Source organism: Tamandua tetradactyla, chromosome 18 (assembly GCF_023851605.1).
Source record: "Tamandua tetradactyla isolate mTamTet1 chromosome 18, mTamTet1.pri, whole genome shotgun sequence".
Lineage (NCBI taxonomy): Eukaryota > Metazoa > Chordata > Mammalia > Pilosa > Myrmecophagidae > Tamandua > Tamandua tetradactyla.
In genome coordinates, this window is record NC_135344.1 from 49490415 (window position 1) to 49506853 (window position 16439).

Consider the following 16439-nt stretch of genomic DNA (forward strand, 5'->3'; position numbering starts at 1 on the left):
CATTTGTACAGGAAATGGGGCTGCAGCGCGGCATCAAGGAGTCTTACTCTTGACTGCATTATAAAGCACCATATGTACCAGACTGTTTCTTTTTGTATGTTTATTTTTAACTGAGTAAGAACAGGCAAGGCCCAGGAATCAACTCAACCCTCTATAGCTCATCCCAGAAACACATACCACTACAAAGTCTTTATAGCAAAAAGGCTCAACCTCATAGGTTTCTTTCTTTCTTTCTTACCTTTTTTTTTTTTTTTTTTTTACTTCAAATCAGACCTTAGCAGGGTAATATTATAAGGATGGTGCTCAGTTCACCAAAATTTCTCCTATTCTCACTTTGGGGAAGGAAAAATATTTTCATTTTGAAAACGAATTTGCATCAGAACACTCTTATTAACATGCCCATGAACTATCTAAATGTCTTTATACACCTCAGGCATATGCATATCATATAGGAGGGGGACTGGGGTATAGCAGTTTTCTTCCTTCCCCTGCTCCAAAAGTGCTACTTCGGGAAATGCATCCTTTTGAGACTCAAAAAAAAAAAAAATACGTTACATGTGCAAGTTCTATTCCTGATAGGGATATGTGTCCAATAATCAGGATAATGCACACATTAAATTTTGCACATTACACCACAATAACTATGTAGTAAATAACACACTCACTCCATTTGCACATAGGCAGACACCTGTGGAAATCAGAAACTAAGAACCTATTAGGCTAATTAAAAATGTATTGGCTTTTGTATACATATTAAATGGACACCTAGAGAGTATCTGATTTACATTTTACTTCATTTTTCTTCCTTTCCACTACTTTTTTTAGCCCAGAGATATTAAATTTTCAATGATAAAACCATGTGAGAACATTAAGAACCTGAACTGGGGCAAAAAAGAGCAAGGGCACAAAAAATGTTTTTACTTTAATGCTCTCTTCATAGCTGGGTGATAGGATCCATGTACCATCATCAATTGACTCTCCAAACCTGTTAGATGAAATATCAAAACATACAGAAGGACACTTTCTTGATCCCCAGTAAGCAACTTGCAGGCAGTATTCAACAAAGATGGAGCTGATAATGAGCTCAGTGTCATATCAGCCTCATGTGCCTCTCACATGCAGAGTGCAAAGCTTCCATGGACTGAAGAAGTTTCTTCCAACACCGTGTCAGTTACTCATGTGGTATTTTCAATCTGCTGGTGTGGACAGTATCTGACACTGGTACAATGGCAACCAAATTTGGAAGAAGAAATTGGCACACAAGTGCCAATATTTTTTAGGTGCCCCGTTGTAGGGCGACAGCACGATCTTCTGAATCAAGATGATAACAGAGACAAGCAGACCATAAAGACACCACTGATATATATAAAAAAAAAAAAAAGAAAGAAAAAAAAAAAAGACATCCAAATACAACCTGGCACGCAGAGTTAACTAAGGATCTGCTGGGATAAATGCTGAATTCTTCGGGAAGGGCTGGTTAAGTGCATTGCTTAGTTTCTCAATGGTAATTTTTTTGTTGTTAATTTTAAGATGAAAAACAGAAGTGATGGGATTGAAGCACCAGATCACAGCCACAGAGGCAGGCCTTTTCTTTCTTTTTCTCTTTTTAAAGTTAAAGTATCTTTCAGAATCAGCAATTAGTTAATGAAAATGATGTCTCTATCACCTAAAGAAATTTGGCAACGTCACAACAATAAATATGGAGAAAATACATATACCATAGTTGATTATTATTTTTAAATCTCAAGTCCCCCCACCCCACCCCAGGAATGTAATTTCTGCTCATTCCAGTTAACTTTTAAGACGTATTTTAAAGGAATGTTAAAAGGTTGATGTTGATTAGGATGATCCCATTGGAAAATATCTGTCATTCTCACCCCGGACACAGATGATTTTCCCCCATGCTTTTGTTTTTATTCTACAGCCACAATCAATCAATGGATTAATGGCACTCCACATTTTGTGCTCTATAATCTGAAGTGAAAAGGGCATGGTTTTATTTTCTTTCACCTTTCCATAATATGCATGTGCTTTTGAACTTGCTTTAGGGAACAGAGCCTTCCTGAACTACAGCTGTTCTGCAGGATGATGGTGGCAAAGTACATGGAATGTAGCTAAAATACTCAACACAGAATTTACTGGATAAACACTGAAGATAACTGTAAGATGCAGTATCCCTTTTGCAAAGGCAGCTCCACTCTACCCCCAATATGAAGAATGTATTAAAATCACCTGAGGACAAAAATGTAAAATATGCCATACCTAAAACAGTTTTTGAAATTAAGGCTGTTTCAGAGTCAAATATATTTAAACAGATCACAAGTCATGAGGAGCAAATTGTTCAAAAGAATGTCAAGACTTCAGCCTTCTGCAGTCCCTTTTATCATCAATGACACTTTACGAGATGGCCAATCTCTGCAGTCACAAGCCAGAGTGCACTGGGGTCATTAAGAAAGGGCTATGATTATTCCCCCCCCCCCCGCACATTTTAATATCTAGTAATTGTATTCGAGTGAGTAGAATGGACTAATATTTACATTATCAACCCATGTATGTGTTTGCACATAACGCATTTTACTTTGTAACTTTTTAATTTAGGGCATTTGTTTCCCATACTTGCTCCTAAAAGCCACACATGAAGCTCCAACAACCTGGGGCCCACTCCTCTGCATTGGCCAGCTGATCTTACATCATCAGGTGGCAAAGGGCCAGAACCAAATGACGGGACTGGAGGCCCATGCTGCAATTTCAGGCGTAAGACACATTTTTCTCTGATTCTAAGACAGATCAAGATATTCTGCCATTGCCTCTGTGAAGGGTAAATAGGGAAGAAGAGAATAATAAGGACAGTGGATTTCATTAACAGCATACCTCCTTTAATGTATCTTTTGTAAAGATATGAGTAAAGACAAGGAATCACATATTTAAATTAGATTCCCTTTTTCAAATATGATTTAATCATTATGGTAAATGTTGGTCCAGGAGAGTCAATTGTGAAAAGTCTTACTGTAATGGCTGATCCATAGAAGAATGCAAAACCACCTTAAAATCACATTTGCCATTCTTTCTACATCTGCATTTCTTCTTATTATAAAGTAATTAAAAATTTCCTTTTGCCTATCTACATCCCATGGTGGGGGGTGTGTTTGGGGGGGAGGATGGGACAGTGACCTGCATATACACGGGACAGAAACTTTTCAAAGCTTCTGGGGAACGAATGGCAACTTAAATATGCAAAAGACATGCTGCTGAGCCATTCAGCTGGGATGCATCCTCTCCTTTACGAGAAATGCAAGACTAGTAATCTCATAGAGAACAGATTACCTGTTCCATAGCAAAATAAATTAGTATGATATAAAACGCCCAGTTATTCAATTTGTTGCTGCTGATGCGGTTTGGCTTTTCCGTGATGAAAAGGGATACTGCATCTTTCACTCAGCTCTTATCGTACCACCAGGCAAGCTACACAGAGTTTTGAAGGCCCTATGCAGTCGTCGTGGCAGAAGGCGCCGCAGCCTTTGCACACAATCATGGCTTTCAGCCGGCAAGAGCATTTCAGTTCCAATTTGTCCGCGTTGCTGCTGTCGGCAAAGTTCTGAGCGGGCATCTGAGAATTCTGGGCGGGCAGGACCGCGGCAGGGTTGGAGCCACTTCCCAAAATCCCAATGGACTTTTCAATTGCAGATGCTGCCCTTTTGAAGCTCGTGCTACCAAAGTGTATTGTTGGATAATTTCCACAGAGCTGCTGCTGTTGCTGCACCTGCATTTTCTGAGCAGCTAATTGGGTAAAAGGCTTTTGTGGCTCAGAAAGCAAATAGGAAGAGAAATCTGCATTTTTCAGCGCAAATGCTTTCAACTGTTCTTTCATTTCATTCTGGTCATAGGGAACTTGTTTCATGCCCAGTTCACAGCTGCTGCTTAAACCTTCCTCAAAAGAAAGAGGTTCCGATTTTATATTGCTACATATGCTGGAGGACTGTGGCCAACTGAGTCTTTTAGTGGTTTCCATGGTAACCGGGGGTTGTTTCTGCTCTGAAGGGACTTCCGCATTAGGGAGAGGTGGAGGTAGTGGAGGGGGTGGGGGGGGAGGGGGGGGAAGAGCCAAGGGTGGAGGCGGAGGGGGTGGCGGTGGAGGTGGAGGATGTACCAGTGCTTTGTTCGTCATGGCGTGTGCCGTGCCTCCCATGTCATCGCCTTCTTTCCCGGGTATGTTGGGGGATACCATGTTGGCTAACCGTAGCTGGTGAGGTGCTGAAGAAAGACTGACCTCTCCCAAACCTTTCTGTTCTATCTGCCTGTTGAAGGCGAATGCGTTGCAGCCCGCTGGGGTCTTGGAAGAGGCCTGTAAGAGAGCTGCAGTGGGAATGGGGCCCCTCGCAGCCACAGGCATTTGGTAAAACTGCTGCCTGTGTGAGGCAACGGGTTCCGGGTGGAAGCCGCCATTCTTGTCAACATGAAATAGGTTCTGCTGGAAGCTACACGAGGGGAGCAGCCGCTTCTGCTGCTTCACCTCGGGGCTGTGAGCAATTCTGCTCTGCACGGAGTGCTTGCTCAGCCATTCTTGCTTAAAGGGCTGGCTGTGCCCGAGCTGATTCATGCCGGAGCTGATGACACAATGTACCCCTTTCACATCAGGGTCCACCAACAACTTCCCTGGTTCGCATTTCACTTGGGTGTGTTCCCCGATGGTCCTGGCGACTCTCTTTTTGGGGTGGTTTTCTCGCTTTCTCATCTGTAATGGGGCAAGGGTCCCTGCCAAGTAGCCCTTACCATCTGGATTTGGAGAGCTGGATGGCATCTCGACCATGTTCCTCTCCGACGCTGCTTTACCCGCTGAGGTAGTTTGAAGAGGCAGAGGAAGCCTGTTAATTTCCAGCCTGGCACCCAGTCTGGGCTGTGGCAACACTTTTTCCAAAGGCAGGTTACCCTGAAGTAACTGTGTCACGAGAGGATTGTTCGCCTCCACAGATGACAAACGGCAGCTGGAGGTCCCTGCACTAGACACTCTTTTCAGAGTATCTGAAGCCAAGGAAATTGCCTCTTCCATGGGACTGGAGGTGGAAGCCTTTGTGCTCTGTGTCTGTTGCACACTGGAGGCTGCCTCTGCAGCAGGAGGAGGCAGCTCAGGGCCAGTGAATTCTTCAGTGTCCATTCTAAAGCCTTTGTCCGCTTCGTGAGGTTCAGATTTGACAGGAAGAGTGACGTTTGTTATAAGATTCCTGGGGTGAAGTTCTGGTATGTGGGGGAAGTTGGTGTGTTCGGTTTTGACAGTCGTTGGGCAGTTCTGTTCTAGATATTCCTTTTGCTTACTCGGCCCCGAGTGGCTCACCTGAGCCTGCCCTGTGTTCCTCACTGCATCCTCATTCCAGCAAATGCGGTTACCTGGATTATACTGATTGCTACAGGTTGTATCAGCTTCACTTTTGAAAGTCGTTGAGCTATGTGGCTGCTCAGCAAAGCTATGACTAGGTGCAGCCGCCTCACTCAACTCATCTGGAATCACCAGGGGTAATTCTCGGCGACTCGTGCAGGAGGCCTGTAATGCTTTACTGTCTTGTTTGGCTGCGGAGGCAGCAAGGAAACTAGAACCATGATCTATGCCTTCACTGGCAACTGGCTCCGGCCGGCTAATAACAGACACCTGGGGACACGCCATGGGCTGGACTGATGCATCCGTCCTCACCAGCCTGCCCTGGAGGTCTAAGCTGGCTTCCGAGCTTTCCATGGAGACCGTCAGGGACAAACTGGAGGTGAGCGTGGTGCTGTGGTCGACGATGACTTTACATGGGATCGATCTGTTTATGGCTGCTGGTGCAAAGCCCCCGGGCGGCTGCTGAGGTTTTCCAGAAGTATCTGCCCTGCTTTGAGGCCCGGGATTTTTCTCCAAGCTTTCAGCACTTGACTGGGAAGGACTCTCGTAAGAGTTTCTGGGTAGCATGGTTCCAGTAAACAGTGCAACAGGTGGGCGTGAAACTAGTGAGTCAGCGACCACGACTGCCTCTGTGCAGCCAAGAGCTGCTCTCACACTGGTGGCCGTGGACGTGGTGGCCTGCTCTTCACTGCCAGGCATGGCTATCTTCTCAGAAGGAAATCTGTTGTTCATTCCCGTTGGGGGGATCAAGACAGAGCTAGTGGAGAGATGGTTTGGCAAACTATTCCCGATGGAGGGAGGTGGCACAGAGGTGTACTGACTGGAGATAAGGTTCCTAGCAGGACTGCTTGAGAGAAGCACCTGCTTGTCATCCAGGGAGCTCAATACGCCTGAGCCCTCGGGAGCGGCGGGAACTGGAGTGTTCTCAACACATTTTGGTACAATTTCTACGCACGGAGCATTAGTCCCCTGGATGGTCTTCAACATGCTTATGCTACCAGCAGAAACGGTGGTGTTTGCACTCTCAACAGACATCAGAACAGAGGACTTATCAACAGAGCTCACAAAGGGAGGTTCTTTAATTGCTCCCGACATAGCAGTGCCACAGACAGACCCAGGGACAGAATTTTTATTAAAAAGCACGGGCATGCTGCTATTTTCCGAAGAGGTAGATGAAACAATTTTCTCAGGCAAGTGCGACACAGGTACATTTTCATCGGAGCTATGCACAGATAAGTCAGTGGCAGTTTCCGGAAGTTGAGCCGGGTGAAGAGCCTGCTGGAGCACAGCGGCGGTCTCCCGGAGGTGTGCGGACTTGTTGCTAGGAGACCTGCAGTTCGGATTAACGATGATGACACCAGGGGAACCTTCAATTTTCGCTTCAGGTAGAGAAGGGACTTCTAGGTTTGGGGACCCTTCCTTTGCGCTGAGCTGAGGCAACCGGGCCTCTTTGGGGGTCTGGAAGAGGTGGGCTCGGGCCTGATGCTTGGCGAAGAGCTTTGCCTTGGTCTGCTCCTTGATATGGGCCAGGGTTCGTGCCTTGCCGCCCTCGGCCGGGCTGCCCATGGCTCCCGGGACGATGCTGGCGGCGGCGGCGACGGCGGCGGCGGCGGCGGCCTCGCGCTGGGCTCTCGCTTGCTGGGCCCGGGCCTTGATGTCGGCGAGGGTCCGCGCCCCCGTGTTCCTTCCGCCGCTGCCCGGCGTGCTAGCGGACACCCGGGACTCAGGTTTGGACACCGGTTGGCTCTTGATAATAAAAGGTGGCCCGATTTTGGAAAGCTGGATCTAAAGGGAGAGGAGAACGGAAAGATACAGCGGTTCATACATCATCACCCAGGCGGCACGGAGAACACGACATGCAAGGGAAAGGACTAGCTGAGTTCTCTCACACTCGGGAACGAATCACCCCTCAATCCCTGAGGGGCCTTCATGGCATGCAGCCCCGATAAATGCAGCCAGAATGTGAAAATCACATCTTTAATTACAGAAGCTTCAACAGGCGACTTCGCTTGGCATAGTGATGAAGGATCTTCTTACTGCCATATATAAATGGAAGCAAAGGTAATGCTTCAAATGAGGTTAGCTGAAATGACTCAGAGATGCTTAATTTTTAAATTGCCTTCCTTGCAGTCACCAAAAGCTGAAGCCTTAACTCTAACTTGAGTTGATCTTTCTTAATTTGACCCAAATTGAAAAGCTCTGGCCAAGAAATCAGGAGGCTAGAAGTTTCAACCTCGCTTCACACAAAGGGGCTTTGTGATCCTGGGCAAATCACCCCGTACCTCAATTTCTCAAATTACCTCTCCAAGCCAGAGACTGCGGCTTTTATGTATTCCCATATCACCGAGCATGCTGCCTTACACATATATAAAAGCACGCCATAAAAGTTTGTAAACTCAGTTGTAAAATGAGATTAGTTGTTTCTGGTCTATTTCTTTCACAGGACTGCTATAAAGATGGAATGAGACTCTGCTTGCTAAAGGGATTTTATTATCATTAAGCTTTCATAAAAGCAAGGGCCACTCTGATTTTCTGCCTGCAAAAAAAAAAAGGTGTGGGTTGTCCAGTTTCTTTTGATATTGGTCATCCATCATCTGCTCAGTTAGGTAAATGCCCCAATCCACAGTTTACCTAGATAACTTAATTGAGAGACCTCAGAGTCATGCTCATAAAACTCATGGCCCTAAGAAAGGAGGCACAAAATACAGCAACCAAACCAGTTCCCACAGGAGCATCTGGGATGCTTTTAGCACTAACAGTATTCTTAGGGCCACAGATTTGTAGAGCCCAAAGGATCTAGTTTAAAACCTTCATTTACAGTTGGAAAACAATGGCGTCTGTACAGGTAAAGCTGTCTGCTGTTAGGTCTTGTAATCAGTGACTGACAGTCTCTGGACTCCCAATTCAGCACTGTTTACATGTACTATGTCTTTTTGTTTTTCTTCCTAGAAAATAGCTTTCCCTAGAGAACATGTATCTCTCCTCTTAACACAGGGATATTTACGTTACAATCACTTGACACACACTGCAGGATTACAGCAATTTAGAATTTTGCTTTGAGATTTTGACAGATGAAATTATCGTCCTGAGCTATCTCATTTCCCACTTTCAAACTGCTTGTGAGGTCTCTCTTCTGATCCAAAGCCTTCCAAGAAAAGGTCAATTTAGTGAGGGGGATTCAATTTTTTTTCTTTAAAATATTTCCTTTAGTCTAATAATCTAAAAACATTTCAAAAAATTAAAACTAGATGTAATTAAGAACTCAAAAAGCCAAACAAGTATCGAATACATTATGGTATTTCTCTCTCCATCCATCCATCATTGAGGTGCATTTAATTTTTCAAATAAGCTTCTGATAAAGACATTAGACTGATGTGTTTAAAAATATTTCCCATAAAATGTATGTTATATTTATGTTATATATTATTTATTTATTTATATTTTTTCTATTCTATTTTATTTCTATTGCTTCAGAAATCAAAATGCATAGTGGGTTTTAACTGGAGCTGCACGTTCATCTTTGCCATCTCTAGAATGATATTTAATAGGCCTGTCTTATTAAAAAGAATAACTGCAACCATACTTTAAAAAGTCAACCTTGTAAAGAAAAGTCATATCCAAAAAGGAGATATTCCAGCACAGCAAAATTACAAAGAAGGGAGGAAAGAAAACAAAACTTGGGTATGTTTATGATTGTAGACCAATCCTGTGATGGAATAGTTCACTCTTATTGTAGGGCAACACAGAGAATTATATAAAAGCACTGAATAGGTACAAACTGTAGTGAACAGGAATTTTTTTTTAATTCAACATGGGGTTTCTTTTGAATTGACCTTAATTTTCAGTTTATCTAGGTCGAGTCAGTTTATATAAATGTTTTATTTATTTTTTCTTTCTTAAGAGTAAAAATCTATCTGGGATCTAAAAAAGCATATAAATAAGAATGTTTGTCTATAAGGCTTTATTATTTTGTGACGTTAAAGACCTCTTTAATCTTCTAAAATGAAAAGATAGGATTTGTATATTTACATATCTACTGTTTTCTCCCTTGGAGTTCACAAAGACATTTTATTGATTTATTTAAGATATATCTAAGGGGCCAAGTTCTCTCTGCCAGGCTATAGTGGTATTCAATGCTTGTTAGATCATGAAGGAATGATATGTACCTTCATGTTTTTAGGGCATACCTCTGACTTTTTGACTATCTTTCCCTAGTCCTACTGAACTTTTTAGACATTGAATTATTTTTCAAATTTCTCCAAGGGCACTATTCTACATCTCAGAACGCCCTGTGTATCAAGTGGCTGGCAGGCTCCTCTAGGCCTACTCTCCTTCCCTCGGTTCTTTTTCCTAATTGCTGATGCCTAAATATAGACAAGCATCTGACCTTCTACATGAGCTCAAGGCACAGTCTCAAAAAGGATCTCTGACTATAAGTCTGTGTGCTGTGCTGGATGATTAGATTATAAACTGATATATAAATAAAACCTGGAAGGAAGAAAACCTACTTTATTCTTGAGAAATCAAGTACTTCATTGCATGGAACAATCCAGAGAATCTTATAGGAAAAGCCAATCTATGAAACTGACATATTTTTAGATACCATACCTTCAAAGGTGGAACCCTGGGTTCCTCTCTTGGAGGATGTTCTTTCTCAGGCTGGCTGCTGGACAACATGTTACGGGTTGACTGATCATCTTCTATTCTGGCCCTCTTTTCCTTACAGATTCCAAAGCTGTGCTGCTCTGCAGTTTTCCTCTTTGATATCTCTGATTCTCTATTTTCATTTCTAAACCCATCAGGTGACTTGGTGGGTTCTGAGGACTTGGAAGTATGTGAGATCTCTAGCCGATTCTGTGTGCTCCCTTGTTTATGTGTTTTATTTCTAGAGCCTTCTGAAAAAGAAATCTTATCCACTGATGAAACATATTGCTTGTCTTGTAATTTAGTTGAAGGAAGCTCACTTCCCTTATTCTCTGTCTCTTCAGAAAAGACAGGTAATTCCAATGGTGAGGGTGCCCCTTTCTTTTCTGTTCGTTGTAGGACACCATGATTTTTAACTTTTATCATTTCTGGAGAAGAAAGTTCTGGAATAGAAGCAGAGTAGGGCTTCTCATTTTCAACATGTGATTTACCTGGCTGTTGACTTAGGGTCTTATTGTGCAATTCTTCAGATGGAGATGCTTCTGGAGTAATGGAAGAAGAACCCATTTTGATGGGTTCAGGAGTATTGGGTGGAGTCTTCTGCTGAGAAAGATGGCTCTCTTCCAGGAGCGTGGCAGAGGCAGAAGCATCGTTCTTCTGTGGGGAGAGTGGCTCTTCATCTATGGAAGATGACATTCTTTGCTGATGTACCATTCTTTCATTAATGGAAGAATTAGAAATTGGAGATGTTTCTGCAGGAAGTAGTAAACTAGATACAAAAGTGGTCTCAGATGTGAGGAGTATGGAAGACACTGAAGAAGTTTCTGATGTCAAAGGTAAATCAGACATTGGTGATGCTTCTGATGTTAAAGGTAAGTTTGATACTGGGGAGGCTTCAGATGTTAAAGGTAAGGTGGACATAAGAGATGCTTCTGATATTTCAGGTGAAGTGGATATTGGAGATACTTCTGATATCAAAGATGCATGAAGGTTTTCATCAGTGGGCTTTCTCTGATTATATGTCTCTGTATTTTCATTGTTGGACATCTCAGAACAAAATGCTGCCTCAAAGGAGGCTGGGGTACATGATTCTTCTGAAGTGGATTGGGTTTCACCACCTGGAGATGCTCCTTCTGGGCTCTCAGAAGAGAAGGAAGTTTCAGAGATGCAAGCATTTTCAGAAAGTTGTTCATCAGGATTACTCTGTAGCTCCATGTCTACAGCAATTCCTTCATTTAAAAACTGGCCTTCTAAAGATGACCCTGTTTGGATTTTTGGAGTACTGGTCTCTCTTGCAGTCTCTGGCTCCTTATGTTCTGTGTTACTGACATGAGTCACAGATGAAGTGGAAGGTAAAAGTGAGTCACAGACTTCCAGCTGATCAATAACAACTGACATTTCTTCCTGGGGAGATTCTGGTTTCTCTTCCACCTTAATTTCAATATGAGGCAAAGTTTCTAAAACATCATTCATTATAACACAGGATTCCAGGTTATCTTGGGAAGGGGCTATTTGGGGCTCTTCATGGGAGTTGGCTGGACTTCCACACTCATCAGAAAATTCAGGTATTGTCTTATGATTTTCATCCTGACATTCACAGATACTAGTCTCTACCTCTTCTGCAATTTCCTCCTGAATCAAAGATTCCTCAGGGATTAAGATATCCTCTGATTCAGATTCTGCCATCACATCTTTAGCTGGAACCTCCACCATAGGACAAAGGGTGGCACAGAAATCAGGCTCTGGAGAAGCTGGGCTTTTCATGCTTTTTGGCTGCTGCTCTTCTAAGGGTGTCTGTGCAGAAGGAAGTGGAAGGCCAGAGGTCCCATGTGCGGAACTGCTTTCAGCTCCATCACTGTTTGGTCCAGAAGTGAGCTTCCCAGAGTCTTCTCTTGTCATGCCCAACCTGAACAGAAATCAGAGATATTAAGTTATTAATCGACCACAAGTATACATGAAAGCTACAACCTAGACTTCTACAAGTATGTATTCAATAGACGTGAATGCATCCAACACATTTTATAATCACTAAAATTCCTAAGTAACATGCTTAATTTATTTAAACTAGTTTACGGTGACTTAATTCCTCTACTGCTTTTGTAATCGTAACCAAAATCAACTCTATTTCTGGTTATGAAAGTTATAGATTCCAATTTTGTATTTAAGAAAGAACCTTACCAAATGTTAGTGAAGGGAACAGATACAATTACTTTAAATTTACTAAACAAGTCAAACTTTTGTGATCACTTTTGTCACTGTCAAGAAAATATTAGCATAGAAATTCCATAAAAATGGCAATTTACAGACTACAAAAGATTTAGAAAATATGGGGGAGGAGGGCAAAATAAATTGTAATATCTAAAATGTTTTAAAAGTCAGAAAGTAGAAAGATGCTCTTAAAACAAAAATATGCAGTGTTCAGGGAATACATGACCAAATAGAAGATGATTGAGATGTAAAATTCTAAAATCAAAATGACTTCCAAAGATTAAGTTCTCTTAAGTCATTCTAAGAGATGTTACTCCATCATCTTCTAAATGACTAACCTAAAACAACATGTAAATTTTACTCAAGAATAACAAATATATTTAGGTCTTTAAAATTGATTCTACCATCTTAAGTTTCTGGCAAGACTGTTAAAGCTTTCAGGTAGATTTCTTACTTTAATACATTCCATACAAAATGATAATGAAAATCAAGATATAATCCAGCCTAATGTTCAGGTTAAAGCAAAGCTAATCAGAGTTACAATCAAGCATATTGTAAATCAATATTTCTTGTCACACTAAGTTACAAGTAACTTCAGCATCAGATGGTAAAGAAATAATGCTGTTCTAAATGAGGTTAAATTAAGGTGCAGGTGATGAGAAAGATAATCAGAGGAGAAGAGAACATTTCTAGAGAAAGAAACACATTTGAGTGATGAAATATAGCTATAATAGCATTGATGCAAGAGAGTACTGGTGAAATACACTTCAACCTTTCCTTAAATAAAAAACTCAAAATGAAAGCAAAATAAAATCAGTTACACTTTTTGGGTATTTGATCATTGCCTTCAGAAGATTCTGAAAAGAAGAGAGTTGATACTGTCTTCATAATTATTTCTCTCCTTTTCCTAAAATTGGTTCAAACTAAGCTACAATTTATAACTGTACAATACTTAGAGGAGCAGAACAATTTCATTACAGACAAATTTAAAGCACCATAATCAATAATCAGCAAGAAACAAGGTCCTTTGGGTTTGAGTCAAGCAGGGAAACAACTGATATGTGGTGAGGTATATAACATACTCATATCTAACCATTGACAGTCAAATTTCTGCTAGGTAATTGATAAGGATACTATTACATCTACATATGTATAAGGGTATCATTTATATATAATATATATGTTAAACAATACTTTATAAAATAGTGCTATGTCAACATTTATTATTTTCATGGGAAAATAGATTTAATGTGGCAAAAAATGTCATAAAAAGATGATGTTCAGAGCATACCACACACTTCACATAGGAAAACCCTAAACTCCAGATTTTTGATCATAAGACAACAACCCACCCTTATAATTCTGAGTTGAGTTGACATATATATGGGTGATTCATAAGTAACTAATAGCACCACAATCACAGCAGAATAAGTCAATAAGAACGATAATAAAGATTTCAAACAAAGAGAAGAGAGCTGAACTAGACAGGTCTTAAATAGAAGTAAATTCGGATGGTAACATTTATGGAAAAACTTAGAACAACGCAAAGGTATATGGGATCAGTCAAGTGAAAGTTGTCTGGTGCTAGGAAAAATCCCACACATTAGGGGAAAACAGGTATTATAGGAACAATAAAATTATAAAGGCAGTCAATGAAATGTTCAAAATGTATCTATCATCTGATATGTATTAGAAATAGAAACAAAAAAGATAGAACACCAGGGGAGTAAGGATCATATAGAAAAACTGTTTTGCTGGGGAATGATGATCATTCATAGTAGCATAGCTGTCAACCTCCAGAGCAGGGGTCCTGAACTTGATATTCAAGGAAGTCTGTGAAGTCCGGAAGTTAGTTTTATGAACATAAGTATATGGGTATCTGTGAATTTTTCGGAAAGGGTTTATAGGATTAAGTCCCTAAGCAAATTATTTAACCTCACTGTACGAACTGGGGCAAATTTTTTTAGTTTCTGTCCCTTGGTTTCCTAATGATTTTTACAAATATTTTTATTGTATAATATTACATATATTCAAAGCAAAAAAAGAAAAAAAAGCAATAGTTTTCAAAGCTCTCTTCAACAAGTAGTTACAGGACAGATCCCAGAGTTTCTCATGTGCTACCATACCATCATCTCAGAGTTTTCTTTCTAGCTCCTCCAGAACATCAGAGGCTAAAAGGAATAAATACATATTTTTTTTATCATCACAATCGACTTTTTTCCTTTTTTGTGAAAAATAACATATATAGGGTGGGCCACAGTGGCTCAGCAGGCAGAGTTATCGCCTGCCATGCCGGAGACCCTGGTTTGATTCCTGGTGCCTGCCCATGAAAAAAATAAATAAATAAATAACATATACAGAAAGGAAAATATTTCAAAGCACAGCACAACAATTGGTTATAGAACAGATTTCAGTTTGGTATGTGTTACAATTCCACAATTTTAGGTTTTTACTTCTAGCTGCTCTAAGATACTGGAGACTAAAAGAACTATCAATATAATGATTCAGCTATCATACTTTGTTGTTAATCCCTGTACAACTCTACCATCACCTTTTATCTTTTTCCCACCCTTTAGGGGTTTTTGCACTATGCCCATTCCAACTTTTTCATGTTGGAAGGGGCTGTCAGTAATATGGGGTAGGGAGACAGATCTAGCTGATGTTCTGGAAAGGCTGGCCCCTCTAGGTTTCAGGACTTATCTTGTCCAGAGACCCACTGGGAGGTACAAAGTTGCTGGAAAGTTACCCTAGTGCATGGAACCTTTGTAGAATTTTATATATCACCTAGGTGTTCTTTAGGATTGGCTGGAATGGTTTTGGTTGGGGTTTGACAAGTTATGATAGGTAGCAATGTCTAACTAAAGCTTGCATAAGACTGACCTCCAGAGTAACCTCTTGACTCTCTCAGCCACTGATATCTTACTTCTTACACTTCTTTTCCCCTTTTTGGTCAAATGGGAAGAATTGCTGATCCTACGGCACCAGGGCCAGACTCATCCCTGGGAGTCCTCTCCCACGCTGCTAGGGAGACATTCACCCCTGGATGTCATGTCCCATGTATGGGGACAAGCAATGATTTCACTTGCAGAGTTTGGCTTAGAGAGAGTGAGGCCACATCTGAGCAACAAAAGAGGTCCTCCAGAAGTAACTCTTAGGCTTATCTATAGGTAGGCTAGGCTTCTCCGCCACATACATAAGCTTCACAAGAGCAAGCATCAAGATTAAGGGTTTGGCCTCTTGATTTGGGTGTCCCTAACGTTTGACACAGTGTCAGGGGTTTCCCCGGTGGTAAAGTTTAATAGTTCCATATTTTTTCTCCCAACCGTCAAGGGACGTTGCCAAAACTTTTTGATTATCTGCTTAATACAGTCTAGGATGTATCCAGGCATTACATTAAGCTTTACAGGATCATAGGCCCTCATTCTGGTTCTGGGCTCCCTGTGTTTGATTGTTTAAATGAGCTATCCAGACAGGTTGAGTTAGATTACGTGCTACAGAAAATTTAGGTTCTGGACAAAATAAACTTTCTTCTTTTGGTCTCAAAGGATAGGTGAGGTTGTAAAATATAGACAACGTCTTCCTTACTCCTATTCTGAATGACCTTAATCCTGACCTGACAGGCTTTATTCTTATCTCTAAAAACCAGGTTTTATATATACACATATATGCCTTTCTAAATCCAGAAATAATAATTGCCACTCTGGACTAAATGTGACTGCTATAAGAGTTTCCAGTCTAGGCTGCTGCTTTCTTATAAGCATTTTCTAAAGGAGACCATGCAATAATTTCTCTTTTGTGTCTGGCTTCTGTTGCCTCACCAAATGTCCCACAGGTTCATTCACAAGGTTTCCTAATGGTTTTGTTTGTTTGTTTGAAAAATAATAATGGTATTTATTTTATGGGACTGTTGGGGAGGATTAAATGAAATAATATTTCCAAAGCTCTTAGAAAAACTGGAACCAGAGAATGCTCAGTAATTATGGTTGCATAAAGGAAAGCTCCCTGCAATGCAAACTCCCTGGGACGTCAGCTCTCCAAGCACAGAGCCTTGGAAAGGTCTGCAGGGTGCTGCACCTCCAGCATCTAGAATACTTCCTGGCACAGAGGAGATGGTGGATAAATACTGTGGACTACAGACATGGGCCTATCACTCAGCAAAAGTTTAGGACTGGGGCAGGCCACGGTGGTTCAGCAGGCAAGAATGCTCACCTGCCAT

The 16439-nt window shown here is 41.3% G+C and overlaps 1 protein-coding gene across 1 annotated transcript in view; it reads right to left on the reverse strand.

Annotated features, from left to right (window-relative positions):
- Window positions 1-1363: 1363 nt before the first annotated feature.
- The window catches only part of ASXL3 (ASXL transcriptional regulator 3), a 167148-nt gene continuing 152072 nt past the window's right edge, over window positions 1364-16439 (reverse strand). Inside the window, exons 12-13 of the mRNA XM_077135674.1 lie at window positions 9980-11921; window positions 1364-7156 (exon numbers count right to left, since the gene is read on the reverse strand). Coding sequence (XP_076991789.1) covers window positions 3443-7156; window positions 9980-11921 — 5656 coding nt within the window. The 3' untranslated portion in view covers window positions 1364-3442. The remainder of the gene's footprint in view (window positions 7157-9979; window positions 11922-16439) is intronic.